The following is a 26,756-nucleotide window of genomic DNA, read 5'->3' as shown; positions in this document are numbered from 1 at the left end:
CTTGTGTTTTTTGCTGCATCGGATCTGGAGTAACAATCATTTTGTTCTCCTTTACACTGTGCTGAAGAATGACAAAGAATCTTGAATCTGCCACTTCTTTGCCCAATTTCTAAATCTGTTCAAGTCCTTTTGCAGATTCCCTGTTTCCTCAACGCTACCTGCCCCTCATCCTATCTTTATGTCATCCACAAACTTGGGCAGCAAACCATCAAATCCATCCTCCAGACATTGACATATGATGATATTAGACCTTCAACAATGTAGTCTGTACCCAGGATTATCATTGTTCATGAAAGCACTTTCTAATGTATGAGGGGGTGTGATTGAAGTGCATTAGTATTGATAAAACGCTCAGCAAAAAATAATGCTTAAAAATCTTTTATCTTCCAGTATCACCATAGATGACGTGGTCCATGTGATAGATGGGGGGAAGATAAAGGAGACTCACTTTGACACTCAAAACAATATCAGCACGATGGCTGCCGAGTGGGTCAGCAAAGCGAATGCCAAGCAGCGGAAAGGTCGAGCTGGAAGGTAAGGTAGTTTTCTGTATCTGTCGACGGGTATGCATAATGTACAGCATTGAATCATTGAAGCAATGTCTGTAGAGGACAGTCAGTGGATGTTTACAGAGTTGCAGTTTGTTGGTCATAAACTGGGACTTTCTGGTCTCTGGTTAAGCTTTCCATCTTTAGTATGAAGCAAGAAGATAAAAATGGTGCCAAAGAGTGGTGACCTTGTGTGCAGCTCCAAAGAGAATCATCAAATATTCTCTTCTAGGACTACTTCAGCTAAAATCTAGTCATAGCCATGGATACTTCAGTAAGGTGCGTAGCTTTCTGAGACTTCCATCTTCTGTTGCCACCATCTTACAGCTGGGGGTAGAAGAGAACACAGGTGCTGGAATCTGGACCCAAAAAATAACCTGCTGAAGGAACTCAGTACATCAGGCAGCATCTGTTGGCAGGGGGAATGGGAGTTGTTGATGCTTCAGGAGAGGTACAGGGTCTTGATCTGAAACATCAAAGTTCAAAGCAGATTTATTATGTCACCACTTACGTGATTCACTTTCACACAGCCGTTCACAGTAGAACAAAGAAATACCTTAAGAGTTAGTGAAAACCACAAAGGCTGACAAACAACCAGTGTTTAAAAGAAGACAAACTGTGTAAATAGAAAACAAAATAATATGCTCAGTGGCCACTTTATTAGTTAGCTCCTGCTGTAGCCCATCCATCTCTGTCGTGCGTTCAGAGTTCTCTCTTCTAAACACTGTTGTCGCACAATGGTTATTTGAGTTGCTCTCGCTTCCTGTCAGCTTGAACCGATCTGACCATTCTCCTCTGACCTCTCTCATTAACAAGGCAGTTTCACTCACAGAACTGACGCACATTGATTGTTTCTTTGTTCTTTGCGCCATTCTCTGTAACCACTAGTGGCTGTTGTGGGTGAAGATCCCAGAAGATCAGCAGCTTTTGAGATAATCAATCTGTCCTGTCTTGGATCAACAATCATTCCGTGGTCAAAGTCACTTAGATCATGTTTCTGCCCCTTCTGGTGCTTGGTCCGAACAACAACTGAACCTCTTGACCATGTCTGCATGTTCTTATGAACTGAGTTGCTGCCACATCATTGGGTGATTATATATTTGCATTCATGAACAGATGTACCAAATAAAATGGTCTCTGAGTGTAAAATAAATAATACTGAGAGCATGAGTTCTAAAGTCCTTGATAGTGAATCCATAAATTGTGGAATTAGTTCAGTGTTCCTAAATTGTGAACGAATTTATCAATGCTGGTTCAGGATAATAACTGTTCCTAAACCCGGTGTGGGACCTAGGGCTCCTGTACCTCCTGCCCGATGCTAGCAGCGAGAAGAGAGCATGGCTTGGATGGAGGGTGTCTTTGATGGATGCTGCTTCATTGTGGCAGCCCCCCCCCCACCTTTGTAAGCTGCTCAGTGGAGGGGAGGGCTTTTCCTGCGATGGTCTGGGCTGTATCCACTGCTTTTTGTAGGCTTTTCCATTCTTGAGCATTGGTGTTTCCATACCAGGCCGTGATGCAATCAGTCAGATTACTAAAATAACAATCGGTACTTTTGAATTCAGAGCAGCGGAGGATGAAGACATTCATTTTGTTTTTCAAGAGTAGTATAACAATGATGGGAAAATCTGCTCGAGTTCAATAGGATTATACTCATAGAATGAGCAGATTTGGTGCCTTAGGAATTTTTTGATGGCTTTTGACAGTGATTATAACAAACAGAACAAGGAGTAATCTACTGGTGTATGTTTACAATTGCTTATTGGGCAGAAGGTGAAGAGTAGAACTAAATGGGTCCTCCTTGGTTGGCAGGCTTTGACCGGTGGGATATCTTAAATAGAGCAGAAGCACAAAACCCTATTCCCAATACCAATAATTTCCTTGACAGGATCGAATGACATTTGTCCAGGTTTGCTGGGGATACTAAACTAGGTGGGATTGTGAGTACTTAAGACGGTGACAGGGGACTCAGAGCATTGATTACCGGAGTTGTGATGTTATGCTGAAGTTGTATAAAATGTTGGTGAGGCTGAATTTGGAGTACTGGGTGCTGATGTGGTCACCTGCCCACAGGAAAGATATCAATAAGCTTGAAGAAGTATAGAATGTCGCCAGGTCTTGGTTGACTAGATTAGGACTTTATTCGCTGAAGTGTAGGAGAATGAACGGAGATTTGATAGAAATATACAAAACCATGAGGGCTATAGATAGGGTAAATACATGCAGACATTCCCCCTTGAGTTTTGGTGAGACTAGAAACTAGAAGTCACAGGTTTAAGGTGAAAGGTGGAATATTTATGGCAGGGGTTCCCAACCTGTAGTCCACAGACCCCTCAGTTAATGGTAGGAGTCCATGGCATAAAAAAGGTTGGGAATCCCTGATAGAAGGGAAAGCTTCTCAACTCAGAGGGAGGTGAGTGTGGAACGAACTGCCAGCAAAAGTGCCAAATGCTAGTTCAGTTCCAACAGTTAAGAGAAGTTTGAGTAGGTACATGGATGAGAGGGGTATGGGTCAGTGTAGCTGAACTCAGAATGCCTTTACTGATTGCGCGCTTAAATCTCCCCTCCCACGGGCCCCTGCGACCCACGGGGCAGATGTGACGTCAGACTATCCCGCTACTGCATGACTGCCCGCCGCTCCCGATGGCGGTTCGAGTCCCGCGTGTGCGGGCCGCCACACCACTCCTTCCCCCCCCCCAGAAACGTCCATTGGGGGAGTGGAGCCCCCAGTCTGTGTGGCTTGTCTGGGTGGCCGGCCTCGCTGGTGTGGTGCGGGTACCCTCACCGGTTGCTCAATGTCCAAGTGTGCCGGTTTGAGGTGGTCCAGTGAAACGTCACTTCCCGGCCACCCACCTCCATGACACACATGGATCCATTATGCCAGATCACCCTGAAGGGTCCCTGGTACGGCTGCTGTAGAGGTGACCTGTGCGTGCCCCTGCGAATAAAAACATACTCACAGTCTCGGTGGTCTTTAGGGGTGAAGGATGGCGTGGGACCATGCCTGGAGGTCGGGTCCGGTGCCAGGGTCCCTACCTTGTCCCACAGCCTCATTAGCACCGCTGCTGGAGTTTCTTCCGAACCTTAGGCCTCTGGTACGAACTCGCCTGGGACCATCAGGGGGGCACCGTAGACCAATTCTGCCAAGGAGGTGTCCAGGTCCTCCTTGGGGGCTGTGCGGATGCCCAGTAAGATCCAGGGAAGCTCATCTGTCCAGTTGGGGCCCCTGAGGCGCGCCATCAGGGCCGACTTGAGATGCCGGTGGAATCACCCTACCAAACCGTTGGACTGGGGATGGTACGCTGTGCTGTGATGCAGCTGGGTGCCCAGGAGCTGCGCCAGTGCGGTCCACAAACCAGACGTGAACTGCGCCCCTCTGTCGGAGGTGATGTCCGTTGGGAGGCCAAACCTGGCAATCCAGTTTGCAATGAGCGTCCTGGCACAGGACTCAGTGGACGTGTCTGCAGGCGGTACGGCTTCCAGCCATCTGGTGAACCTGTCTACCATGGTAAAGGTATACCTGGCGCCCCGGGAGACTGGCAGGGGGCCAATGATGCCCATGTGGATGTGTTGGAACCTCCTGTGCGTCGGCTGGAACTGCTGGAGGGGAGCCTTCATGTACCGCTGGACTTTGGCGGTCTGGCAGTGTATGCAAGTCCTGGCCCAGTGTCCGACCTGTTTGCGCAAACTGTGCCAGACGAATCTGTCCGCTACCAGCTTGATGGACGCCTGGATGGACGGGTGGGCCAGGTTGTGCAGCGTGTCGAACACCCGGCGCCTCCATGCTGCTGGTACCACAGGTCGGGGTTTGCCGGTAGACACGTCGCACAGGAGTCGATCTGATGCTGGGCCGATGGAGACATCCTCCAGCTGGAGCCCCGAAACGGCGGTGCGGTAAGCCGGGATGTCGGTGTCCGACCGTTGTGCTTCCGCCAGTGCTGCGTAGTCTATTCCTGAGGATGATATGCCTACTGAGTAGAGGCAGGAGCGAGACAGTGTGTCAGTGACGACATTGTTCTTCCCTGCGATGTGGTGGACGTCTGTGGTGAATTCTGAAATAAAGGACAGGTGCCTCTGGCTTGTGGTCCGTATACACAGTGAACTCCCTTCCCTCGAGGAAGTCCCGGAAATGCCGGACAGCCAGGTAGAGCACTAGCAACTCTCTGTCGAAAGCGCTGTATTTCACCTCTGGTGGCCGTAGGTGCCGCTGAAGAAAGCGAGTGGTCGCCACTGGTCCTCGACGAGCTGCTCCAGGACTCTGCCGACTGCCGTGTCGGAAGCGTTGACTGTGAGTGCCGTGGGTACATCGACTCTCGGGTGCACGAGGAGGGCTGCCTTTCCCAGCACCTCCCTGGCCTGCTCGAACGCCTCCGTGGATTCCACGTCCCATGCCACTCCTTTGGCCTTGCCAGCCATCTGGCTGAACAAGGGTCTCATGATGCGTACCGCCACCATCACGAACCGATGATAAAAGTTGACCTTCCCTACGAACTCCTGCAGGCCCTTGACTGTGCTGGGCTTGGGGAACTGGCAGATGGCCTGCACCTTGTCCGGTAAGTTGACTCTGTGGCCCAAGAAGTTGATCTCCGTTAGCCTGAACTGGCACTTCGCCGGATTGATTGCCAGTCCCTGGTCGTTCAGGCATTGGCAGAGCTGGCGCAAATGTGCCACGTGCTCTTGGTGCGAACTGCTGGCCACCAAGATATCGTCCAAGTAAATGAAGACAGAATCCAGGCTGTGTCCCACCGAGTCCATGAGCCTTTGGAAAGTTTGGGCTGCATTCTTGAGACCGAAAGGCGTCCTCAGGAATTCGAACAAGCCGAATGGGGTGATGAGGGCTGTCTTGGGCACGTTGTCGGGGTGCACTGGGATCTGATGGTATCCCCTGACCAGGTCGATTTTCGGGAAGATGTTCGCTCCATGCAGGTTCGCCATGAAGTCCTGGATGTGGGGTATCGGGTATCTGTCAGTGGTTGTGGCATCGTTGAGCCTTCTGTAGTCTCCGCAGGGCCTCCATCCTCCTGCGGACTTGGGCACCATGTGCAGCGGTGATGCCCAGGGGCTGTCTGAGCAGCGTACAATCCCCAGCTCTTCCATCTTACGGAATGCCTCCTTGGCGAGGAGGAGCTTGTCGGTTTGGAGCCTGAGAGCTCGGGCATGCAGCAGCGATCCTTACGTGGGGATGTGGTGCTGCACACCGTGCTTGGGGTCGGCCGTGGAGAACTGCGGGGTGACTATGGAGGGGAATTCCGCCAACAACCTGGCAAATTTGTTACCCGAGAGGGTCACGGAAGCCAGGTGGAGGGCCGGTAGCTTGGCTTCTCTGAGCTGTAAAGTCTGGAACGTCTCGGCGTGGTCCAAACGCCGGCCTTTTAGGTCGACCAGGAGGCAGTTGGATCGTAGGAAATCTGCCCCTGGTAGTGGCTGTGACACCGTTGCCAACGTGAAAGTCCAAGTGAAATGGCTGGACCTGAAATTCAGTGAGATAGTTCACGGGCCGTACGTCCTAATACTGGTGCCATTTGCAGCGGTGAGTTCAGGGCCTGGGACCGCGTTACAAGTGTCCATGTTCGACGGGGGGAGGACGTTGACTTCGGCCCCGGTGCCTTACAGGAAACGCCGCCCGGAGTGTCGGTCCCAGAGGTACAGGAGGCTCTCTCGGTGACCAGCCGTCGTAGCCATTAGCGACGGCTGGCCCCGGCGTTTCCCGGAAAAGCACATGGTGGACGGCAGCGGCGTGCGCCTGATCCCCATCTTTAGTGATAGAACCACCATTGTTCTGAACTTTCGTCTTTCTCCCCCGTGGGTCTCGACGGCTTTGGTTGTGGGACCTGGGCTTTGGGGTGTGCGATCGTGGCTGGGCCAATGGAGGCTGCTTCACATTGCTTGCTCTGCCGAAGGACGTCTGCTTTAGCTGCAATCCTGCGTGGGCCGCTGAAATCCTCACTCGCAAGGAGGAGGTGAATGTCCTCTGGTATTTGCTCGAGGAACAACTGTTCAAATAAAAGGCACGGCTTATGGCCGTCCATGAGCACCCTCATATCATTCGTGAGCTCGGATGGCGTGCAATCGCCCAGGCCGTCCATGTGTAGGAGCTGTGCGGCCCGTTCGCAGTGGGAGAGTCCGAAGGTACGGATCAGGAGCGCCTTAAGCTTAGTGTACCTGTCCTCCATTGGTGGCTGGCGTAGGAAGTCGATGATCCAGCCTGCTGTCTCCTGGTCGAGCGTGCTGACCACGTAGTAGAACCGCGTGGTGTCGGCTGTAATGTCTCTGATATTGAACTGGGCCTCAGCCTGCTCGAACCAAACGTGGGGCTGAGTGGCCCAGAAAGTCGGGAGATTCAGAGAGACCGCGCTGTGCGAGTTGCTGGAACTCATGGCTGGTTCAGAAAGTCGGGAGATTCAGAGAGACCGCGCTGTGCGAGTTGCTCGAACTCATGGCTGGTTCAGAAAGTCGGGAGCTTCAGAGAGACCGTGCTGTGCGAGTTGCTCGAACTCATGGCTGGTCACTGAGTCGGGAGATTCAGAGAGACCGCGCTGTGCGAGTTGCTCGAACTCATGGCTGGTCACTGAGTCGCCGGCTCCAGACGCTGTCTGGAATGTCGGGGTCACCAATGTAGTCGCGCGCAACGCACTACTAAAGAAACACACGGAGACAGGGAGAGCTGAACTCAGAATGCCTTTACTGATTCAAAATCGCACGCTTAAATCTCCCCTCCCATGGGTCCCGTGTGCGGGCTGCCACGACAGGTAGATATGACTAGGTAGGCAAGCAGATTAGATGGACTAGATAGGCCAAAGGGCCTAAGTCTGTGTTGTACTGTTCAATAACTCTAACTCTCCACTATGCGTCTATAGAAACATCTGCAATTCCCTTCCTTTCCCCATCACCCCCCAGCAGATCCTACCCAGCCAGCTAAGTTCCAGCAGCAGTCTGTTTCTTACAGATACTGACATACCATCTGGCTTTTTTACCATTTGCCACCTGATATGAAATGCTCTGGTGCAAGCAACACTTTTTCATTCATTTTCCTGCAATTAGTTTTTGTGCTTTAATTATTCAACCGAAAATATACCGCTAGCATCCTCATTATGGATCTTAAATTGCTTATGGGTAAAATGATTCTGCCGAAACCAGTATTTCTTTCTGTTCAAAGTACATAAGATACAGTTTTTTTTGAGTTATTGTGTAACAAGGGACGTGAGGTAATGTTGCAGGTCTATAAAACTCTGGTTAGACCAGACTTAAGAGTATTTAATTTGGTTCTGGTCACCTCCTTATAGGAGGGAGTTTGAAGCTTTAGACAGGGTCCAGAGCAGATTTACCGGGATCCTGTCTGTATTAGAGGGCATGTCTTATGTGGATGGCTTGAATAAGTTCGGGCTTTTTTCTGGAGCGAAGGAGGATGATAGGTGACTTAATAGAGATGTACAGGATGATAAGAGACGTAGATACAGTCAGAGACTGTTTGTTTCCCCAGGGTGGAAATGGCTAATACAAGGGGGCACAACTTAAAAGTGTTCGGAGGAAAGTACAGGGGAGATGGCAAAAGTAGTGTTTTTTTAATATACAGCTAGTGGGTGTGTGGAACGCTCAGCCAAGGGTTGTGGTAGAGGCAGTTATATTAGGGGCAATTAGGTGATTCTTAGGCACATGTTTAAAAGAAAGCTGGAGAGCTATGTAAGGGGGAAGGGTTAGATCAATCTTGGAGTAGGTTAACGGGTCAGTACAATATCATGGGCCGGAGAGCCTGTACTGTGACGTACTGTTGGGCATTTTTATTTATGATTTCACACATTCTCACTATGAGACAAGAGGATCAGATTTGTGTCACTCTAAGTCAGGCAAACTCCAGACAGTGTTATTTAAGTCTGAAATAATATATGGAAATTTCCTACAGTCTTTAGCATAATTGTGGATTTTGAAAGGGAATCATTTTGGTATTGTGCACCATTGCCTACACACAATGTACAATCCCAAATGATGATCTGTTTTATAGAGAATTAAATTGGTAAGTTAAATAGCTGCAGTTAACTGTGCAATTGAACCAACTGTTTTATCAATCTCATACATCATACGTGTGTGTGTGGCCATTGTTATACTGACTGCAGTGTGTATATGTAAGGAATCTGTGAGAGCTAACAGGCGGAAGAAAAGCAGCAGAGGATGAAATAATTTAACCATTTATACACTCAGTGGCCACTATATTAGTACAGGAGCGTACCTAACAAAACGACCACAGGAGTGGAAGCCAGGGTGGGCTTCTGCTGCTGTAGCCCATTCATTTCAAGTGTCAACGTGTTGTGCATTCAGACATGCTATTCTACACACTGTTGTAGCACATGGTTATTTCATTTACTGTCGTCTTCCCGTCAGCTTGAACCAGTCTGGCCATTCTCCTCTGACCTCTCTCGTTAACAAGGCATTTTGGCCCACAGAACTGCTGCTCACTGGATGTTATTTTTTTGCTTTTTGCACCATTCTCTGTAAACTCTGGAGACTGTCCTGCGTGAAAATCCCAAGAGATCAGCGGTTTCTGAGATACTCAGACCACCATGTCTGCCACTAACGATAGTTCCATGGTCAGTCACTTGGATCACATTTCGTCCCCATTCTGATGTTTGGTCTGAACAACAACTGATCATGTCTGCATGCTTTTATGCATTGAGTTGCAGACACATGATTTGCCAATTAGGTATTTGCATTAATAAGCAGATGTACAGGTATATCTAATAAAGTGGCTACTGTGTATAACCCCGGTAACAGAGACATTGATAATTGAAGAAAGCTTGATCTTGCCTTTTACTTTATTTTCACATAGCATGTAGTTGCATTCAGTATTTTGCCCTAGTACATTGCCATTTAATATCAGTTATCCATTAATTGTGTAGGAGAACCACATTGCTGAATTATTCATTTGATTGTGTATTGCAGGTATTTACATTTTCATGTACCATTCTGTGTAAAAAGTATTAAATCATTTTTGACTGTATTTTTTACAGCACTAATTTGAATATGCCTGGACTGTTTTGATGTTGTGTTTTATAGCCTGTGTTTCTCGCTCGTTTTTATTTGCAGTTTGTTTGCGATTTGTTTTTTTTCACATGGTGATGGGGTTTGATGCTTTTCTTTGAATGGGCTCACAGTTTTCTTTATGGCTGCCTGTGAGAACACAAATCTCAGTGTTGTATACTGCATGCATACTTTGATAATAAGTGTACCTTGAATCTTGAATCCTGTCTCGGGCTCCTGGGCCAGTTTCATTCGCCTCAGCACCAAATTGACCCGCAGCCTGTCGAATCGCTTTCAGGAAACCTGCAGCTCGTGTTCTCAGTGTTATTTTACATATTTTTAGATTATTTTTACCATTTGTCCTCTTGTTGGTCTTTGTTATGTGTAGTTTTTCATGGATTCTATTGTATTTCTTTATTTTCCTGTGGGTTCCTGCAAGAAAATGGATCTCAAGGTTCTTTATGGTAACCATGCTTTGATAAGCTGGGGCCACGGTAATGTAGTGGTTAACGCAACGCTATTGCAGCTCAGGGTGTCAGAGTCTGGAGTTCCGTTCCGACACTGTCTGTAAGAAGTTTGTACTGTTACGTACCCCGTAACTGAGTCACTTACCAGCAAAGATAGAGAGGTCCGTTGAAGTCTGATGGTACTATTTTTAACAGTATTTATTGATAAAAATACACAAAATAATATCAAGGCAAACATACAGATAATATACGTCGTCAATACTAAATCTAAAAGCGCGGGTCTAATAGTAATCAATAAGAAATAGCTCTATCGTTGTCTAGGGGATAATGTATTGTCCGATGGAAATATAAAAGTCACTCAGTTCATTCAAGCTGCAGCTTTTGGGTTGGAGAGAAAGATGGGTTAAAACTTGCCCATTCCTTTTATGATGTCAATCCTTCGAGAGTCGTTGGGAGTTGATTTCCCCGTTGTTAGCTAAAAACCGTTCTGCCGTAGTACAGGGCCCACCGATTCCGGGGCAAACGGAAAAGGACGCACGTGGCCTTCCACTGGGTTTTGCTATTACGGGATCGTTAGTGTTTCTTCTGGTGCGTCTGAGGGGCTGTTCCCACAGACCCTCTTTTTATCCTGACTCACAGGGTCTCAGGTGTCAATCAGGTTGGGACGATGCAATCCCTCCACCAACCTCCCCCTCGGTTCATTGCCTGGGGCTTCAATGCATAGTACAGGATGCAATACACAAGTCCGAGTCCAAGAGACAATAGCCGGTATCAATGGGAGGCCAGGACACATTCCAACACTTTGTGGATTCTGCATGTCTTTCTCTCATTTCCTGGGTCTCCTGAACTGACTTAATAGTGATCTTGCGATTCTCACAAAGGAGGGGCTACCCCGCACCCTTCGGCCCCTCAGAGCTGTGGCACATTCGTAACAGTACGCACTCCCCGCAATTGCATGGGTTTCCTCCCACTGTCCAAAGACATCCAGTTTGGCAGATTAATTGGGCATTGTAAGTTGTTCTGTGATGAGGCTAGGGTTAAATAGGTGGGTTGCTGGGTGGTGTGGCTCAATAATCTGGAAGGGCCTGTTCCTCACCATATCTCTAAATAGAATAAAAATAAAATAATAAATTTACCTTGAACCTTGAACTTTAATAGAAGCAGCTTTGAAAGGAAAGTGACTTAATAAGGTAAATAAAAGCTTTATTCATAGAAAATTGCCTGTAGTGGTTGTCAGTCGTAAATGGACATGCACAGTCTAAGTGGTTCCAGCCAGATGAGTAACAGTGATCGCTGTAGTTTGACAAAAACATTTGCAGCAACACACAGCCTGAATGCAGGCTGGGACCTGAGTCGAGACGGGGGTAAAACCGAGACAAGTTTTCAAGATTCAAGTTTACTTAGCACATGCGCATCGAAACATACAGTGAAATGAGTCTTTTGTGTTAACACCTAACACATCCAAGGTTGTGCCCACGTGTTGCCTCACATTCCGGTATCAATGTAGCGTACCCACAATCCTTAGCAGAACAACACAGAACACAATTGGTGACAAAACAACAGCAAAACAAGCCCCGTTCCTCCCTCCCACCCACCCATGCACACACTAAGTCCTCCACTAGGAGGACTTGGGAGGACTAAGACTCGGCTTTTCAAACAGTGGGCTTTAACGTACACAGTGGACTCTCGGATTCACAGATTTTAGGGGGTGGGGGTGGGTTCTGGCCTTCGGGCCTTGACCTCTGGAATTTCAATTGACCCTCGGGCCTAGATCTTTGGCATCAACCCAGGTCAAGCCAATCACTGAATCCTCGGCCTTAGACGCTGAGCTCGCCGATGACAAGACCCTGAGCACTAGGCCTGGGTCATTTACATTGGCCATAGTGTAGTTCCAAAAGAAGCTTAGCGATCAGAATTGAACTCCTGTCACTGGTGCTATAATGGTGTTAAGCTAACCACCCATGCCACCCATTCTAGATCCCACCTTCCCCTCTTTATTAGGGAGAATTGTATTGGCTCACACATCCCATCAAACCTTTAATAATATCAGAGTGACAGAGGCAATCCTGAGGTTACGACAGGGGTTCATTCCTGAGAGCTGCTTGTATCCTGACATTTTTTGTAACTCCGTAATGGTCAACGTCAGCATGTGAGAGTATGAGGATACACGGGAAGAGCAGTCGCCAGCTGGCCTCACTGACTCAGCCGGTGCAGCGCTCCCACCTCTGCCCGAATAGTCCCAGCCCCTAATTGTTGTGGCTCAGGAAGAGTGTAAGAGAGAGGGCACACAGAAATGCACTGCTCCCGCCCAGATAGAAGATAGCTATTGCAGCCGGTAAATGCATCCTCATCTATCCCTCTTGTTCTCCCAAATGTACAGGGTGTCTGTGAGTCAGGCATTCATAACCTGGGAGTTTGTAATTCAAGAATAACTAACACAGATGCAGAGACACACGAACAAAGAGTCGTCGTTTCAGGCTGAGACCCTTCAGTTTATAATTCAGTTGTCCGGACTATTGATTCAGGACTCTGCATCTAAAACTTCTCATGGTATATTTCAAATTGACATTAATATTTGCAAAGATCGTGAAGTTTAAGGATAGTCAGAGGAGATATTTATTTAGTACCACAGCCCTTTGAGCCAGGCTGCCCCAGTAACCCCACAACCCCGATGAACCTTAGCATAGTCATGGGACAATTTACAATGACCAGTACCTGGTACATCTTTGGTCTGTGGGAGTAAACTGGAGAAAACCTACACATCCCATGGGGAGGATGTAAAGAGACTCCCTAGAAAAACTCTGGAATGCCCTGAGCTGTAAAGGCGTTGCCCTAACTGCTACGCTGCTGTGGCACCTCGGGTGGAGGATTCTTCTATCCCCTGCCCTATCTGGGTTCTGTATCACTCCAGCCCTGCAACTGCGTTGTCTGAAATTTCTCAGTAGGATGTTTAAAAGATTGAAAAATTGATTAGTTTCATTTGTCACCTGTACATAGCAATGTGCAGTGAAATGCATCTTTTGCGTCAAGTCAAATCAGCGAGGTTTGTACTGGGTAAGTGTTGCCATGATTCCAGCGCCAACAAAGCACGTCCACGACTTACAAAGCTGTACGTCTTGGGCATGTGCAAGGAAACTGGAGCACCCAGAGTAAAAACACATGGTCTGAGGGAGAATGTACAAACTCCTTACAGCGACGGAAATCAAACTTCGCTCTTACAGCTGCCTGCTGTAAAAGATCATGCTAACCACTATGCTACCACGTTTAGTTCAGGGCCCAGTTAAAATTAGACAGTAGGTCTGACCAGTGTCATCCATACCCCATGCAATCACAGGATTTATAAAAACATCATTGCAGTGTGAATGGCTAACACATTCTGCTGGTCGAAAGCCGCTGGTCCTGTATTAGTTATTGATTGGCCTGTTTCAAGACTACTGCAGCCCTTGCGTTGGCTGCTTCTGGTGTCACAGTACCGGCTTCCAGCATCAAAGTACTGCTAGCAGATACCGTAGATTCCGGATTATAAGCCGCTACTTTTTTCCCACATTTTGAACAGCTTTGAACTCTGCGGCCTTTAATCCAGAGCGGCTAATACATGGTTTTTTTTCATGCCGCCTCGTAAACATTTTGCCTCGTAACAGTAGACCAATAAAATTGATGAGTAGTTCACAGAGGTCCAATGAAATTGTACGATAAATCAAGCGCACTTTCACAATTAAATTATTGTAAATCAGTCATTTGTACTCACCCTCATCAACATGGAAAACACTCGAAGAAAAGCATTGTGCTGCCTTTATGGCAGTTACTTAGTTTATAATATTTTCGCTTAGTAATTCATTTGTTAGTTAAAGTTAGAAGTGTTTTAACTATATTTGTTTTCTGTACTACATCCCGGGATGCTATGACGTCACACCCGGTTTCGCCACGTCTTGTGGGATACCGGTTTGCGATAAACGGGAAGGTGGGGGCATTACGCGAGCTCATCAGACCCGAGCTCATCAGACCTGAGCACATTAGACCCGATCGCGTTACGCGAGCTCATCAGACCCGAGCACATCAGACCCGAGCACATCAGACCCGAGCACATCAGACCCGAGCACATCAGACCCGAGCACATTAGACCCGATCGCGTTACGCGAGCTCATCAGACCCGAGCACATCAGACCCGAGCACATCAGACCCGATCGCGTTACGCGAGCTCATCAGACCCGAGCACATCAGACCCGAGCACATCAGACCCGATTAGACCCGATCGCATTACGCGAGCTCATCAGACCCGAGCACATCAGACCCGATTAGACCCGATCGCGTTACGCGAGCTCATTAGACCCGAGCACATTAGACCCGATCGCGTTACGCGAGCTCATTAGACCCAAGCACATCAGACCCGAGCACATTAGACCCGATCGCGTTACGCGAGCTCATCAGACCCGAGCACATCAGACCCGAGCACATCAGACCCGAGCACATTAGACCAGATTACACCCGATCGCGTTACGCGAGCTCATCAGACCCGAGCGAAAACGCTGCTTTTAAGTTAAAGGCGATCAATAACTTTTCCTGGTAGGCTGCAGTATATATATTTTTACCAGTCGCTAGGAGATATTGGAATGTTGTTCGTGCTGTTCAGTAAAAAAGTATATGCAACGTAATTTGTGTTACCGATACGTATGTATATTTAAAAGTAGCCGTATTACAGGCACGGTTCGAAAAAAAGCATTTGCAATATATATTTGTTTGTTACCATATGGATTTAATTAAAAGTTTAAAAAATCCTCACGTGTAATATCTTTCTGTGTAAATATCTCATATTACAACGTGGGACACCTGCGGCCGAAAATCCGGTGCGGCCTAAAATCCGGTGCGGCCTGTACAAGTAAAAAATTGATTTTATTTCTAAAATTAGAGCCAGCGGCTTTTAATCAGGTGCGCTCTGTAGTCCGGAATCTACGGTAACTATAACCCACGTGCAGCACCTGCTCTTTGGGTCACCATGGACTGGGGATCGCAGGAACAGTGCCACAGGAGGACTTGGAAATGTGCTGCAGATAGAGAGCCCAGGCACACATTTATGGTTCAATGGTTCCATTCAGTATCAAATAGTGTATACGACCTAAAATTCTTGCTTTTCACAGACATTGAATTGAATTGCCTTCATTTCTTACATCCTTCACATACATGAGTAAAAATCTTTGTTATGTCTCCATCTAAATGTGCCATGTGCAATCATAGTAATTTATAACAAATAGAACAGTCAATGTAATATAGAGTACACTCAAATCAGTGTGAGTTCATCAGTCTGATGGCCTGGTGGAAGAAGCTGTCCTGAAGCCTGTTGGTCCTGGCTTTTATGCTGCAGTACCACTTCCTGGATGGTAGCAGCTGGAATAGATTGTGGTTGGGATGACTTAGGTCCCCAATTATCCTACGGACCCTTTTTCCACACCTGTCCTTGTAAATGTCCTGAATCATGACAACTACAGATGTGCTGGGCTGTCCACACCACTCTCTGCAGATAAAGGCAGGTACAGTTCCCATACCAGAAAGTGATGCAGCCAGTCAGGATGCTCTCAATTGTGCCCCTCTAGAAAGTTCTTAGAATTTGGGGACCTGTACCAAACTTCCTCGACCATTTGAGGTGAAAGAGGCACTGTTGTGCCTTTTTCGCCACACAGCTGGTGTGTAGAGACCACGTGAGGTCCTCGGTGATGTGGATGCCAAGGAACTTGAAGCTGTTTACTCTCTCAGCTCCAGATCCGTTGATGTCAATAGGGGTTAGCCTGATTCCATTCCTCCTGTAATCCACAACTAGCTTCTTTGTTTTTGCGACATTGAGGGACAGGTTGTTTTCTGGACACCACTGTGTCACATCCACGAAAGCAGAAGAGAACCCAAAGAATGAATGACAGTAGAACACTAGAACCCCAAAGTGCTCTCTCCCCTGCTTCCCACACACAAGCAGCAGCAAAGTATCAGCCATACTCTCGCACTTCCTCTCGCTCTCACTCTCTGGCTCTCTCTCTCCTCTCTCGTCCATCGAGAGAGAGAGTAATTACAGAGGCCTTTGTCAGTTGACCCACTGTTTGCAATATTCCATTCCCCCCACATTCCCCTCTGTCGACTGAACTGGCATGAAATATGTTCGTCCGCAGGACCTTCCCCAAGGGCACACGTCTGTCAGGCTGCACCCTGGCGATATCGAAAAACGGCTGATCGGTAGCCCGAGAGCGGGAATCAACACCATAAAGAACTGCAATTTGGGTGCAGCTGTAGATCATAGACACCGACAGAACTCTACCTACCTTGAAAAGGGAAAAAGAGGCATTAAAGGGAAGAAATTAAGCTAGTTCACAGATGAGCTTGAAGAAGCTGCCCTCTTGTGACGTCCTTGTGTAACTGGATTGTTTCAGTGAATGTCTTAGTGCATGTCTACCATAAGTGGGTGTCCTCCGTCTCCTTTACAGGAGGGGGAATTTCGAGAGTGGCTATGAGATGGCTTTTTAGAGTAGCTTGTGATTGAGCCCACTGGAGGATCACCTATTTTGGGTAGGATGTTGTGCAATGAGCCAGAATTGATTAGAAAAATAAAGCTTAAAAGAACCCTTAAGGGCAAGTGATGATAATATGATCAAATTCATCCTGAAATTTGAGAAGCTGCAGTCAGATGTATCAGTATTACAGTGGAGTAAAGGGAATTACAGATGCACAAGTTGATTGGAGATGGTCAGAATTGATTGGAAAAGAACACGGGCAGGGATGACAGCAGAGCAGAATGGCTGGAATTTCTAGATTCGCAAGACACAGCATATATATACATCCCAAATTGGAAGAAGTATTCCAAAGGAGAGATGACACAACCGTGGCTAACAAGAGAAGTCAAAGCCAACATAAAAGCCAAACAGAGAGCATATCGTAGAGCAAAGATTAGTGGGAAATTAAAGGATTTGGGAACTTTTTAAAAACCAACAGAAGGCAACTTAAAAAAGTCATTAAGAAGGTGAAGATGGAATATGAAAGTAAGCTAGCCAATAATATTAAAGAGGGTACCATAAGTTTCTTCAGATACATAAAGTACAAAAGAGAGGTGAGAGTGGATATTGGACTGATGGAAACAATGCTGGAGAGGTAGTAATAAGGGACAATGAAATAACGGATGAACTGAGTTAAGTATTTTGCATCATTCTTCACTGTGGAAGACACTAGCAGTATGGAGGAAGTTCAAGATGTCAGGGGTCATGAACTGTGTGAAGATACCATAACTAGAGAGAAGGTTCTTGGGAAACTAAAAGGGCTGAAGGTGGCTAAGTCACCTGGACCGGATCGTGTACACCCCAGAGTTCTGAAAGAGGTGGCTGAAGAGATTGTGGAGGTATTAGTAATGATCTTTCAAGAATCAGTAAATTTTGGAATGGTTCTGGAAGACTAGAAAATTGCAAATGTCACTCCACTCTTCAACAAGGAAGAGAGGCAGGGTAAAGGAAACTATTGGCCAGTTAATCAGTTGGTTGGGAAGATGTTGGAGTTGATTATTAAGGATGGGATCTCACAGTGCTTGGAGGCACATGGTAAAGTCAGCATGGTTTCCTCAAGGGAAAATCTTGCCTAACAAATCTGTTGAAATAATAAGCAGGATAAACAAAGGAGAATCAGTTCATGTTGTGCGCTTGGGCTTTCAGAAGGCCATTGACTAAGTACCACACATGAGGCTGCTTACCGTAAATTCTGGTGTATTAGCCGAGAATTTGGCCCTAAAATTAGGTGGTCGTCTTAAACAGGGTGCCAACTTCGGAAAAACGAATACAAGGGACACAGGTCATATTTATTGGCTGTTTTGATTCAAATTTGTTCCACTGTCGGCGCATAAATTCTTTGAATGATTTGCTTAAACTCGCATCTAGTGGCTGGAGCACGGAGATCAAACCACCGGGGATGACTGCAATGTCCATATTTTCAGCTTTCAATGCTGCTTTTGTCTCACCTGACAAGTGCGCTTTGAACATGTCCCAGACAAGTAGTAACTTTTCCTTCCCGAAATGTTCGGGACGTCCACGCCACGCCTCTTTAACCCACTTCAAGCAACCGGCTTCGTCCATCCAGCAGCGTTCTTGAACGTAATCAACAACACCCCGTGGGAATTTCTGAGCAATCTTTGTTTTTTGTCTCAACACAAGATCACGTCTATTCATAAATCGGGTGCATCAACTTTGCGTAGTTTTGAAATTTTCGCTGACCTCACAGTGTTTTATGGCCCATTTCAACGCTTGAACTCGAATCATTTCTCTGGTAACAATGTATCCAGACGATCGCTAGTGATTCACCCACTCTGAAACTTTTTCTTCCAGTTCTGCCCACTGGCATGTTTTCCCGCGGTTTGCACATTTCGTCTTTGGCATTTCCCTCAGTGATTCCTCTGCCTTTCTCCACTCTCTCACTTGTTTCTCATTTACACTAAACTTATTAGCAGCTGCAGAATTATTCGTTCCTTTAGCAAAATCAACAACCTTCAGCTTGAAGCCAGCATCATATTGCATTCGTTTTAATCGTTTGTACGTGGCAGTCGCAAACTCAATACAGAGTAGACGCACTGAACCCGCCACCCCGTGTTATGTTTTAACGAGATTGCGATGGGCGCTAAATGGTTTCACGGGGGTTACATTTTGGAGGGTTCTTTACCATTGGTGACCTAATCCAAAATTTCCCTCCCTGATTTATTTATTAAGAATTCGCTTATAACATTCTACAATGTGTAGGCCTATTTTCTTAGCAAGTACTGGTTCACAAAATTTCCCGGTTCTGGATCCGGCAAAGCTGAGTACCGGCAGGTGAGATCTTGTGATCTTTTCTGGTTAAATCAGAAACCTCTACAAAAGGGGTCGGCTTATAAAAAGTCACTTTTTTAACCTTGAAAATGGGGGGGGGGGGGGGGGGGGGGGTTGGCTTATACTCCGGAATATACGGTAACTGGCTACAAGCCCATGGTATTACAGGAAAGATTCTAGCATGGATAAAGCAGTGGCTGGTTGGCAGGAGGCAAAGACAGGGAATAAAGGGAGCCTTTCTTGGCTAGCTCCAGTAGCTAGTGGTGTTCCACAGGGTCTGTGTTGGGACTTATTTTTTTTACATTATATAATTTGGATATTGGAATTGATGGCTTAGTTGCAAAATTGGCAGATGATATGAAGATAGGTGGAGGGGCAGGTAGTTTTGAGGAAGTAGTGGGGCTGCAGTAGGATTTAGAAAGATTAGGAGAATGGGCAAAGAAATGGAAGATGGAATGCAGTGTATGGCCCTATACTTTGGTAGAGGAAAAGAAAAGGTTGATAATTTTCTAAGTGAAGGGAAAATACTAAAAACTGACTTGCAAGGAGACTTGGGAGTCCTCGTGCAGGATTTCCTGAAGATTAATTTGTAGGTTGAATCGGTGGTGAGGAAGGCTTTGATTTCAAGAGGACTAGAGCATAAAAGCAAATATGTAATGTTGAAACTTTATAAAGCACTGGTGAGCCCTCACTTGGAGTATTGTGAGCAGTTTTGGATCTCTTAGAAAGGATGTGCTGAAACTGGAGACGGTTCAAAGGAAGTTCACGGAAATGATTCCAGGATTTAATGGCTTGTCATATGAAGAGTGTCTGATGGCTCTGAGCCTGAATTCACTGGAATTCAGAAGAATAAGCGGTGACCTCATTGAAACATATGGAATGGTAAAAGGCTGTGGAGAGGATGTTTCCTATGGTGTGAGAGTCTAAGACTAGAAGAGACAGCCTCAGAATAGAATGGAAATGAAGAATTCCTTTAGCTGCAGAGTGGGGAATCTCTGGAAGTTTTTGCCATGGGCAGCTTTGGAAGACATGTCCTTTTGTATATTTAAGGCAAAGGTTGATAAATTCTTGATTGGTCAGGGCATGAAAGGATACGGGGAGAAGGCAGGAGATTGGGGCTGAGAGTTAAATTTGATCAGCCATTTGGTCAATGGACCAAATGGCCTAATTCTGCTGCTGTATCTTATGGTGTTTACCGAATCTGCTAATCTAATTCCCTTAAACAGTCATTAGGTGTACTTCCCATTTAATTCTATTTTATTGACCTTCTTCAACACATTTCCACTTATTTTCCAATTTACTTTTGAAAGCTGCTGTTGAATCGGTATCCTTAATTCCAGGTACTGTGTTCAAGGTCATAACAAGTTGGTGTGTTTATAGAGAAAAAAAATCTCATTGTATTTGTCCTTGCAACTTCTTTCTGTTCTTGGAACTTGTGAAGCTGGAAGCTGACATCGCTTCATTGGGGTGTTAGTGGTCTGTTACTAAGGGCTGCTCGTCAGTAAACGTGAGCGGCAACACAAGTATGTCAAGGTACAATTTTGTATCTGGGGTTTATCATGTTGTGTACAGCGAATCCCAAAGAGTTATACTTGATGGGCTTCAAGTTTGTTTATTGTCATTTCAATCGTTCACCGGGCCAGTAGTTAATATTAATTATGAACAACCAACTTCCATTCTCTGTTCATTGTTACAATCTGTAACTGCCAAGTGAAACAATGTTCCTCCAGACCAAGGTGCACAACACAGTACATATAACTCAAACACAACACATAAAGTAATAAAAACACAAATTAAATAACAAATAATAAGGAGTATTTATGACACAAATTCAAAAAGTAAACAAGATTACACTACTGGAGCTTCATAGGTAGTGACAGGAATTTCAGTAGCACTGGTCCCTCTAAGCTGCACGGATGTGAGGCTGAAATACCCCCGGGCACATGCAGCTGTTAATATAATTTTTAAATTATGCTGATATAATTTTGAGATCTGTTATATTATGAAATACCATGTTATTAATTATGTCTTAATGAATATTATCCATAATTTTTCTAAATAATAGATGTACTACAACCTTTCCTTTGAAACTTTCAATGTATTTACATTTGTCAGTTTCAATTTGCAACACTGATAACAAATTGTTACAATAAGCACAGAATGGAAATTGGTAGCTCATTGTTAATATGCCACCAGCTCACTGAACACTGATGCCATTTACATTTAAATTTAAATTTACATTTAAAATGCTGCTTAGTGTTCAGGCCATGTGAAAATTTCCTGCTCAGAGCACTGGTTGGTCCTTGCAGCTGGATTAAAATTAGAGACAACATTGTTCAGTAGTCTCACAGTCTGGGGAAATAAGCTGTTTTCCAGCCTAGCAGTCCTTGTTCCAATGCTACAATACCTCCTGCCTGATGTTTGGGGGTCAAAGAGATCGGTGGATGGATGGGAGGGATCATCAACAATGCTAAAGGCCCTATCACAGGTAAAGCTCTCCCCACCACTGTGCATATCTACACGAAGCATTGTCTCCGAAAAGCAATATCCATCATCAAGGACCCCCACCATCCAGGTCATGCTCTCTTCTCACTGCTGACATCGGGAAGGAAATGCAGGAGCCTCAGGACTCACAGCACCAGGTTCAGGAACAGTTACTAACCCTGGATCATCAGGCTCTTGAACTTGTGTGGATGACTAGACTCACCACAGCACTGAACTGAATCCACACCTATGGACTCACTTCTAAGCTTTCTAAAACTCATATTTTCAATACTTATTGCTTATTTATTATCATTATTACTTTTTTTCTCTTCCATTTGGAGAGATTATTGTGTTTTGCACGTTAGTTGTTCATATTTGTTCTGTGCTTTTTCATTGATTCTCTTGGGCTTCTTTTTATTTGCAGTGAATGCCCACAAGAAAATGAATCTCGGAGTACTATATGTTGACATACAGTACTGTGCCAAAGTGTTGGGGAGCTTAATGTAAAGGAACCCTTAGGAGGCAGTGATCATATTACGATTGAATTCATATGCAATTTGAGAGGGAGAAGCATAACTCACGCATATCTGTATCACAATGGAATAAAGGAAATTTCAGAGGCATGAGAGAGGACCTTACCCAGGTGGGTTGGAGGATGATACAGGTGGGGTTGACAGCAGAGCAGAGAGTTTCTGGAAATAGTTCACAAGGCGCATGATAGATATGTCCCACTGAGGAATAAGTTGTCAAATGCCAGCGGCAGCAACAGTGGCTGACAAAGGAAGTTAAGAACTGCACAAAAGCCTAAGAAAGGGTGTTTTGGATAGCAAAAGTGAGTGGGAAGTTGGATGATTGGGAAGCTTTTAAAATCCAACAAAAGGCCACTAAAAAGCTATAAGAAGGGAAATGATGAAACATGAGGGCAAACTAGTCAATAATATAAAGCATGATACTGTAAGGTTTTTCAGTTATATAAAAAGTAAAAGGAAGGGGAGAGTTGATAATGGGAAATGATGCTGACGTGGTAGAAATGGGGGACAAAGGGATGGTAGGTGAACACCATCAGTCTTCACTGTGGAAAACACTAGCAGTTTGCCAGTGGTCTGTGAGTGTCAGGGAGTAGGAGTGATTGATAATACAAAGGAAAAGGTGCTAGGCAAACTCAAAGGTGTTAAGGTGAACAAGTCATCTGGGCTGGATGGACTACATCCCAGAGTCCTGAGAGAAGTTACTGAAGAGTTAATGGATGCATTGGTCATGATTTTTCAAGGATCACTTGCTTCTGGCATGGTCCTGGAGGACTGGTAGATTGCAAATGTCACTCCATTCTTTAAGAAGGGAAGAAGGCAAAAGACAGGAAATTATATGCCACTTAGCCTAACCTCAGTGTTTGGGAAAGTGTTAGAATCTATTATTAAGGATGAGGTTTCGAGGTATTTGGAGACCAATGATAAAATAAGTCAAAGTCAGCATGGTTTTTGTAAAGGGAGATCTTGCATGACAAATCTGTTAGAGTTCTTCGAGGAAGTAACAAGCAGAGTGGACAAAGGAGAGGCAATGGATGTCATTTATTGGTTTTCAGAAGGCGTTTGATAAGGTGGTACACATGAGGCTACTTAACAAGATAAAATCCTATGGCTTACAAAAAAATTACTGGCGTGGATAGCGGAATGTCTGACAGGCAGGAGGCAGCGAGTGGGAATAAAACAGGCTGCCAGTTGCCTGTTTTCTGGTTGGCTGCCAGTGTCTAGTGGTGTTCCTTAGGGGTCAGTTTTGGGACCATTGCTTTTCACATTGTTTGTCATTGATTTGGATAATCGAATTGATGGCTTTGTGGTAAAGTTTGCGAATGATATGAAGATAGGTGGAGGGCCAGGTAGTGCTGAGGAAACATTGTGATTGCAGCAGGACTTAGATAAATGGAAGAATGGGCAAAAAAGTGGCAGCTGGAATACAGTGTTGGGAAATATATGATCATTTATTTTGGTAAAACAGACACAGACAGACAGACATACTTTATTGATCCTGAGGGAAATTTGGTTTCATTACAGTCGCATCAACCAAGAATAGTGTAGGAATATAACAATATAAAACCATAAATAATTAAATAATAATAAGTAAATTATGCCAAGTGGAAATAAGTCCAGGACCAGCCTATTGGCTCAGTGTGTCTGACAGTCTGAGGGAGGAGTTGTGAAGTTTGATGGCCACAGGCAGGAATGACTTCCTATGACATTCAGTGTTGCATCTCGGTGGAATGAGTCTCTGGCTGAATGAACAACTGTGCCTAACCAGTACATTATGGAGTGGATGGGAGACATTGTCCAAGATGGCATGCAACTTGGACAGCATCCTCTTTTCAGACTCCACCGTCACAGAGTCCAGTTCCACCCCCACAACATCACTGGCCTTACGAATGAGTTTGTTGATTCTGTTAGTGTCTGCTACTCTCAGCCTGCTGCCCCAGCACACAACAGCAAACATGATAGCACTGGCCACCACAGACTCGTAGAACATCCTCAGCATCATCCAGCAGATATTAAATGACCTCAGTCTCCTCAGGAAGTAGAGATGGCTCTGACCCTTCTTGTAGACGGCCTCAGTGTTCTTTGACCAGTCCAGTTTATTGTCCATTTGTAACCCCAGGTATTTGTAATCCTCCATGTCCACACTGACCCCTTGGATGGAAACGGGTCACCTTAGCCCTCCTCAGGTCCATCACCAGCTCCTTAGTCTTTTTCACATTAAGCTGCAGATGATTCTGCTCGTACCATGTGACAAAGTTTCCCACCGTAGCCCTGTACTCAGCCTCATCTCCCTTGCTGATGCATCCAAATATGGCCGAGTCATCAGAAAACTTCTGAAGATGGCTCAATAGGAACAATAGTTCATACTATTATCTAAATGGAGAGCAAGTTCAAACATTGGAGGTGCAGAGGGACTTAGGAGTCCTCGTGCAAGACTCCCAGAAGGTTAATTTACAATTTGAGTCTCTGGTAAAGAAGGCAAATGCAATGTTGGTGTTTACTTCAAGGGGAATATAATGTTGAAGCTTTATAAGACACTAGTCAGGCTGCACTTGGAATATTGTCAATGATTTTGGGCCCCTTATCTCAGAAAGAATGTGTTGTCTTTGGAGAGAATCGAGGTTCATGAGGATGATTCCGGGAACAAAGGAGTTAAAATATGAGGAGCACTTGGCAGCTTTGAGCCTGTACTCAGTGGAATTTAGAAGAATTTAGGGGTATCTCATTGAAACCTACCGAATGTTGAAAGGACTAGATAGGGTGGATATGGAGGTGTGTGTGTATGTGTGTTCCACCCCCCCCCCCCCCCCCCCCCGCCAGTGCAGTGCCTGGCTGTCCTCTGCCACCTGTCCCCAACCCCTCTCGTGGTGCTCCTCGCCATTCTGAACATCCTTTGCTCACTCCAGATGTACAAACTCGCTCTACGATCCATGTTGACAAAAGGTTTTGGCACCCTAGCTCTATATATGTGCCTTAAGACTTTTTCACTGTACTGTATATGTACTTTGATAATTAATTTATTTTGAACTTTGAGCACTGTCTGTGCAGCGTTTGCAGGTGGCAGCATGTAAAACAACTTTTCTTCTTTGCCATGCAGACATTTTAATAGGTATCTTTTTACAGTTACCTAATATAGTGGGGAGACTGCTGCTAGCAGTGCAGGTGCGTCCGTTTGGTCAGTACATCATTGTGTCTTCTTCCAGGGTACAGCCAGGTTCCTGTTACCACTTGTACAATGGATTGCGAGAGAGCCTGCTGGATGACTATCAGTTACCCGAAATCATGAGGACGCCACTTGAAGAACTTTGCTTACAGATCAAGGTTAAAAATAATTGCTGTTCAACTGGTTTAACCTTCCAAAGTTCTCATTTTCAGCAAAATAAAAATGTTACTGTGAATGCCATGGCATAGGACTAACTTGTTCCTTTGGTGGGAATATATAGCACCAGGAAAAGAAAATTGTTCTATCTCACTGAACTGTTACAGGTTTACAAGATGGTATGAGGCATTCATAGAGTCATAGAGTACTTCAACGCAGAAAAATGCCCATTTGGTCCATGTAGTTGTGCCGAACTATCATTTTGTCTTGTCCCAATGACTCGCACCTTCATACACCTCACATCCATGTACCTAGCCAAACTTCTCTTACATGTTCACATTGAGCCTGTATTCACCACTTTTGCGGGTAGCTCATTCCATACACTCATCATCCCCTAGGTGAAGAAGTTCTTCATGTTCCCCTAAAATCTCACCTTTCACCCTTAGCCCATGGCCTCTAGTTCTAGTCTCACCCAACCTCAGTGAAAAAAAGCCTGCTTGCCCTATCTATACCCCTCATAATTTTGTATCCCTCTATCAAATCCCCCCTCGTTCTCCTACGCTGCAGGGAATAAAAGTCTTAACCTATTCAAACTTCCCCGTAACTCAGGTCCTCAAGTCTCGGCAACATCCTTGTAAATTTTTTGTATCCTTTCCATCTTATTGATATCTTTCCTGTAGGTATGTGACCAAAACTACATACAATACTCCAAATTATGCCTCACTAGTGGACAACCAGGAAATGGCTAATTTTAAAGTGGTTGGAAGAAAGTATAGGGGGGTGTCAGAGGTAGGTTTTTGACATAGAGTGTTAGAACGCACTGGAAGAGCTGGTGTTAGAGGCAGGTGCATTAGGGATATTTAAGAAACTCTTAGGTTGGCCCATGGAGGGCTATGTGGAAGTGAAACAGAAGATTAATGTTGGAGTTGATTAAAAGGTCAGCACAGCATTGCGGGCTGAAGGGCCTGTACTGTGCTATCGTGATCTAGGTTCAGTCTCAATATTAAATTCTTTGACCTTCTGTGTTAGCACAGAGCCAGACCCTTTGGCCTGCCAGGTGCTTCCTGTGTTTATGCTCCACATGAGCCACCTCGGGCGTCATTCATTCAATTCCCGTCAGAGACAGAAGAGGAAAGAAAACCAAATAGGGCAGACGAAGGGACAATAGAGGAGCACGTGGAGACTTGCCGATCTAATGAATAATAAAAGGAGTTGCAGGAAAGAGGGAGGCCTTCTCACAAAGTAAAGACGCGTTTCGAGAGAATGTGCCCCACCTCACAGGAACACTGCAGCAAAACAGCTGCATTGAGCAGAGTTTGAGTTGCCTTACTGCAATATCGTGATAACGCAGAGACAAGAAACTGCGGACGTCGGCTTCCAAAGCCAAAATCAAGCTGCTGCAGGAACTCTGGACCAGGTACCACCTGTAGAGGGAACTGGAGAGCCCATTCGTCTGGGCCCCCAGGACGTTGACTGTCCATTTCCATCCACAGCTGCTGAGCTCCTTCAGCAGTCTGTTGCTGACTGAGGTAATACTGTATTCAATCGGCATTCCTTACTTCCACTTCACCCTTGGGCAATGT

The 26,756-nt window shown here is 45.6% G+C and overlaps 1 protein-coding gene across 1 annotated transcript in view; it reads left to right on the top strand.

Annotated features, from left to right (window-relative positions):
- dhx36 (DEAH (Asp-Glu-Ala-His) box polypeptide 36) overlaps window positions 1-26,756 on the top strand; it is a 129,272-nt gene that overhangs the window by 74,042 nt on the left and 28,474 nt on the right. Inside the window, exons 15-16 of the mRNA XM_073041640.1 lie at window positions 391-534; window positions 25,058-25,175. Coding sequence (XP_072897741.1) covers window positions 391-534; window positions 25,058-25,175 — 262 coding nt within the window. The remainder of the gene's footprint in view (window positions 1-390; window positions 535-25,057; window positions 25,176-26,756) is intronic.

This window comes from Hemitrygon akajei, chromosome 3, assembly GCF_048418815.1.
Source record: "Hemitrygon akajei chromosome 3, sHemAka1.3, whole genome shotgun sequence".
NCBI classification, from domain to species: domain Eukaryota; kingdom Metazoa; phylum Chordata; class Chondrichthyes; order Myliobatiformes; family Dasyatidae; genus Hemitrygon; species Hemitrygon akajei.
This window is presented reverse-complemented; position numbering and strand designations above follow the sequence as displayed.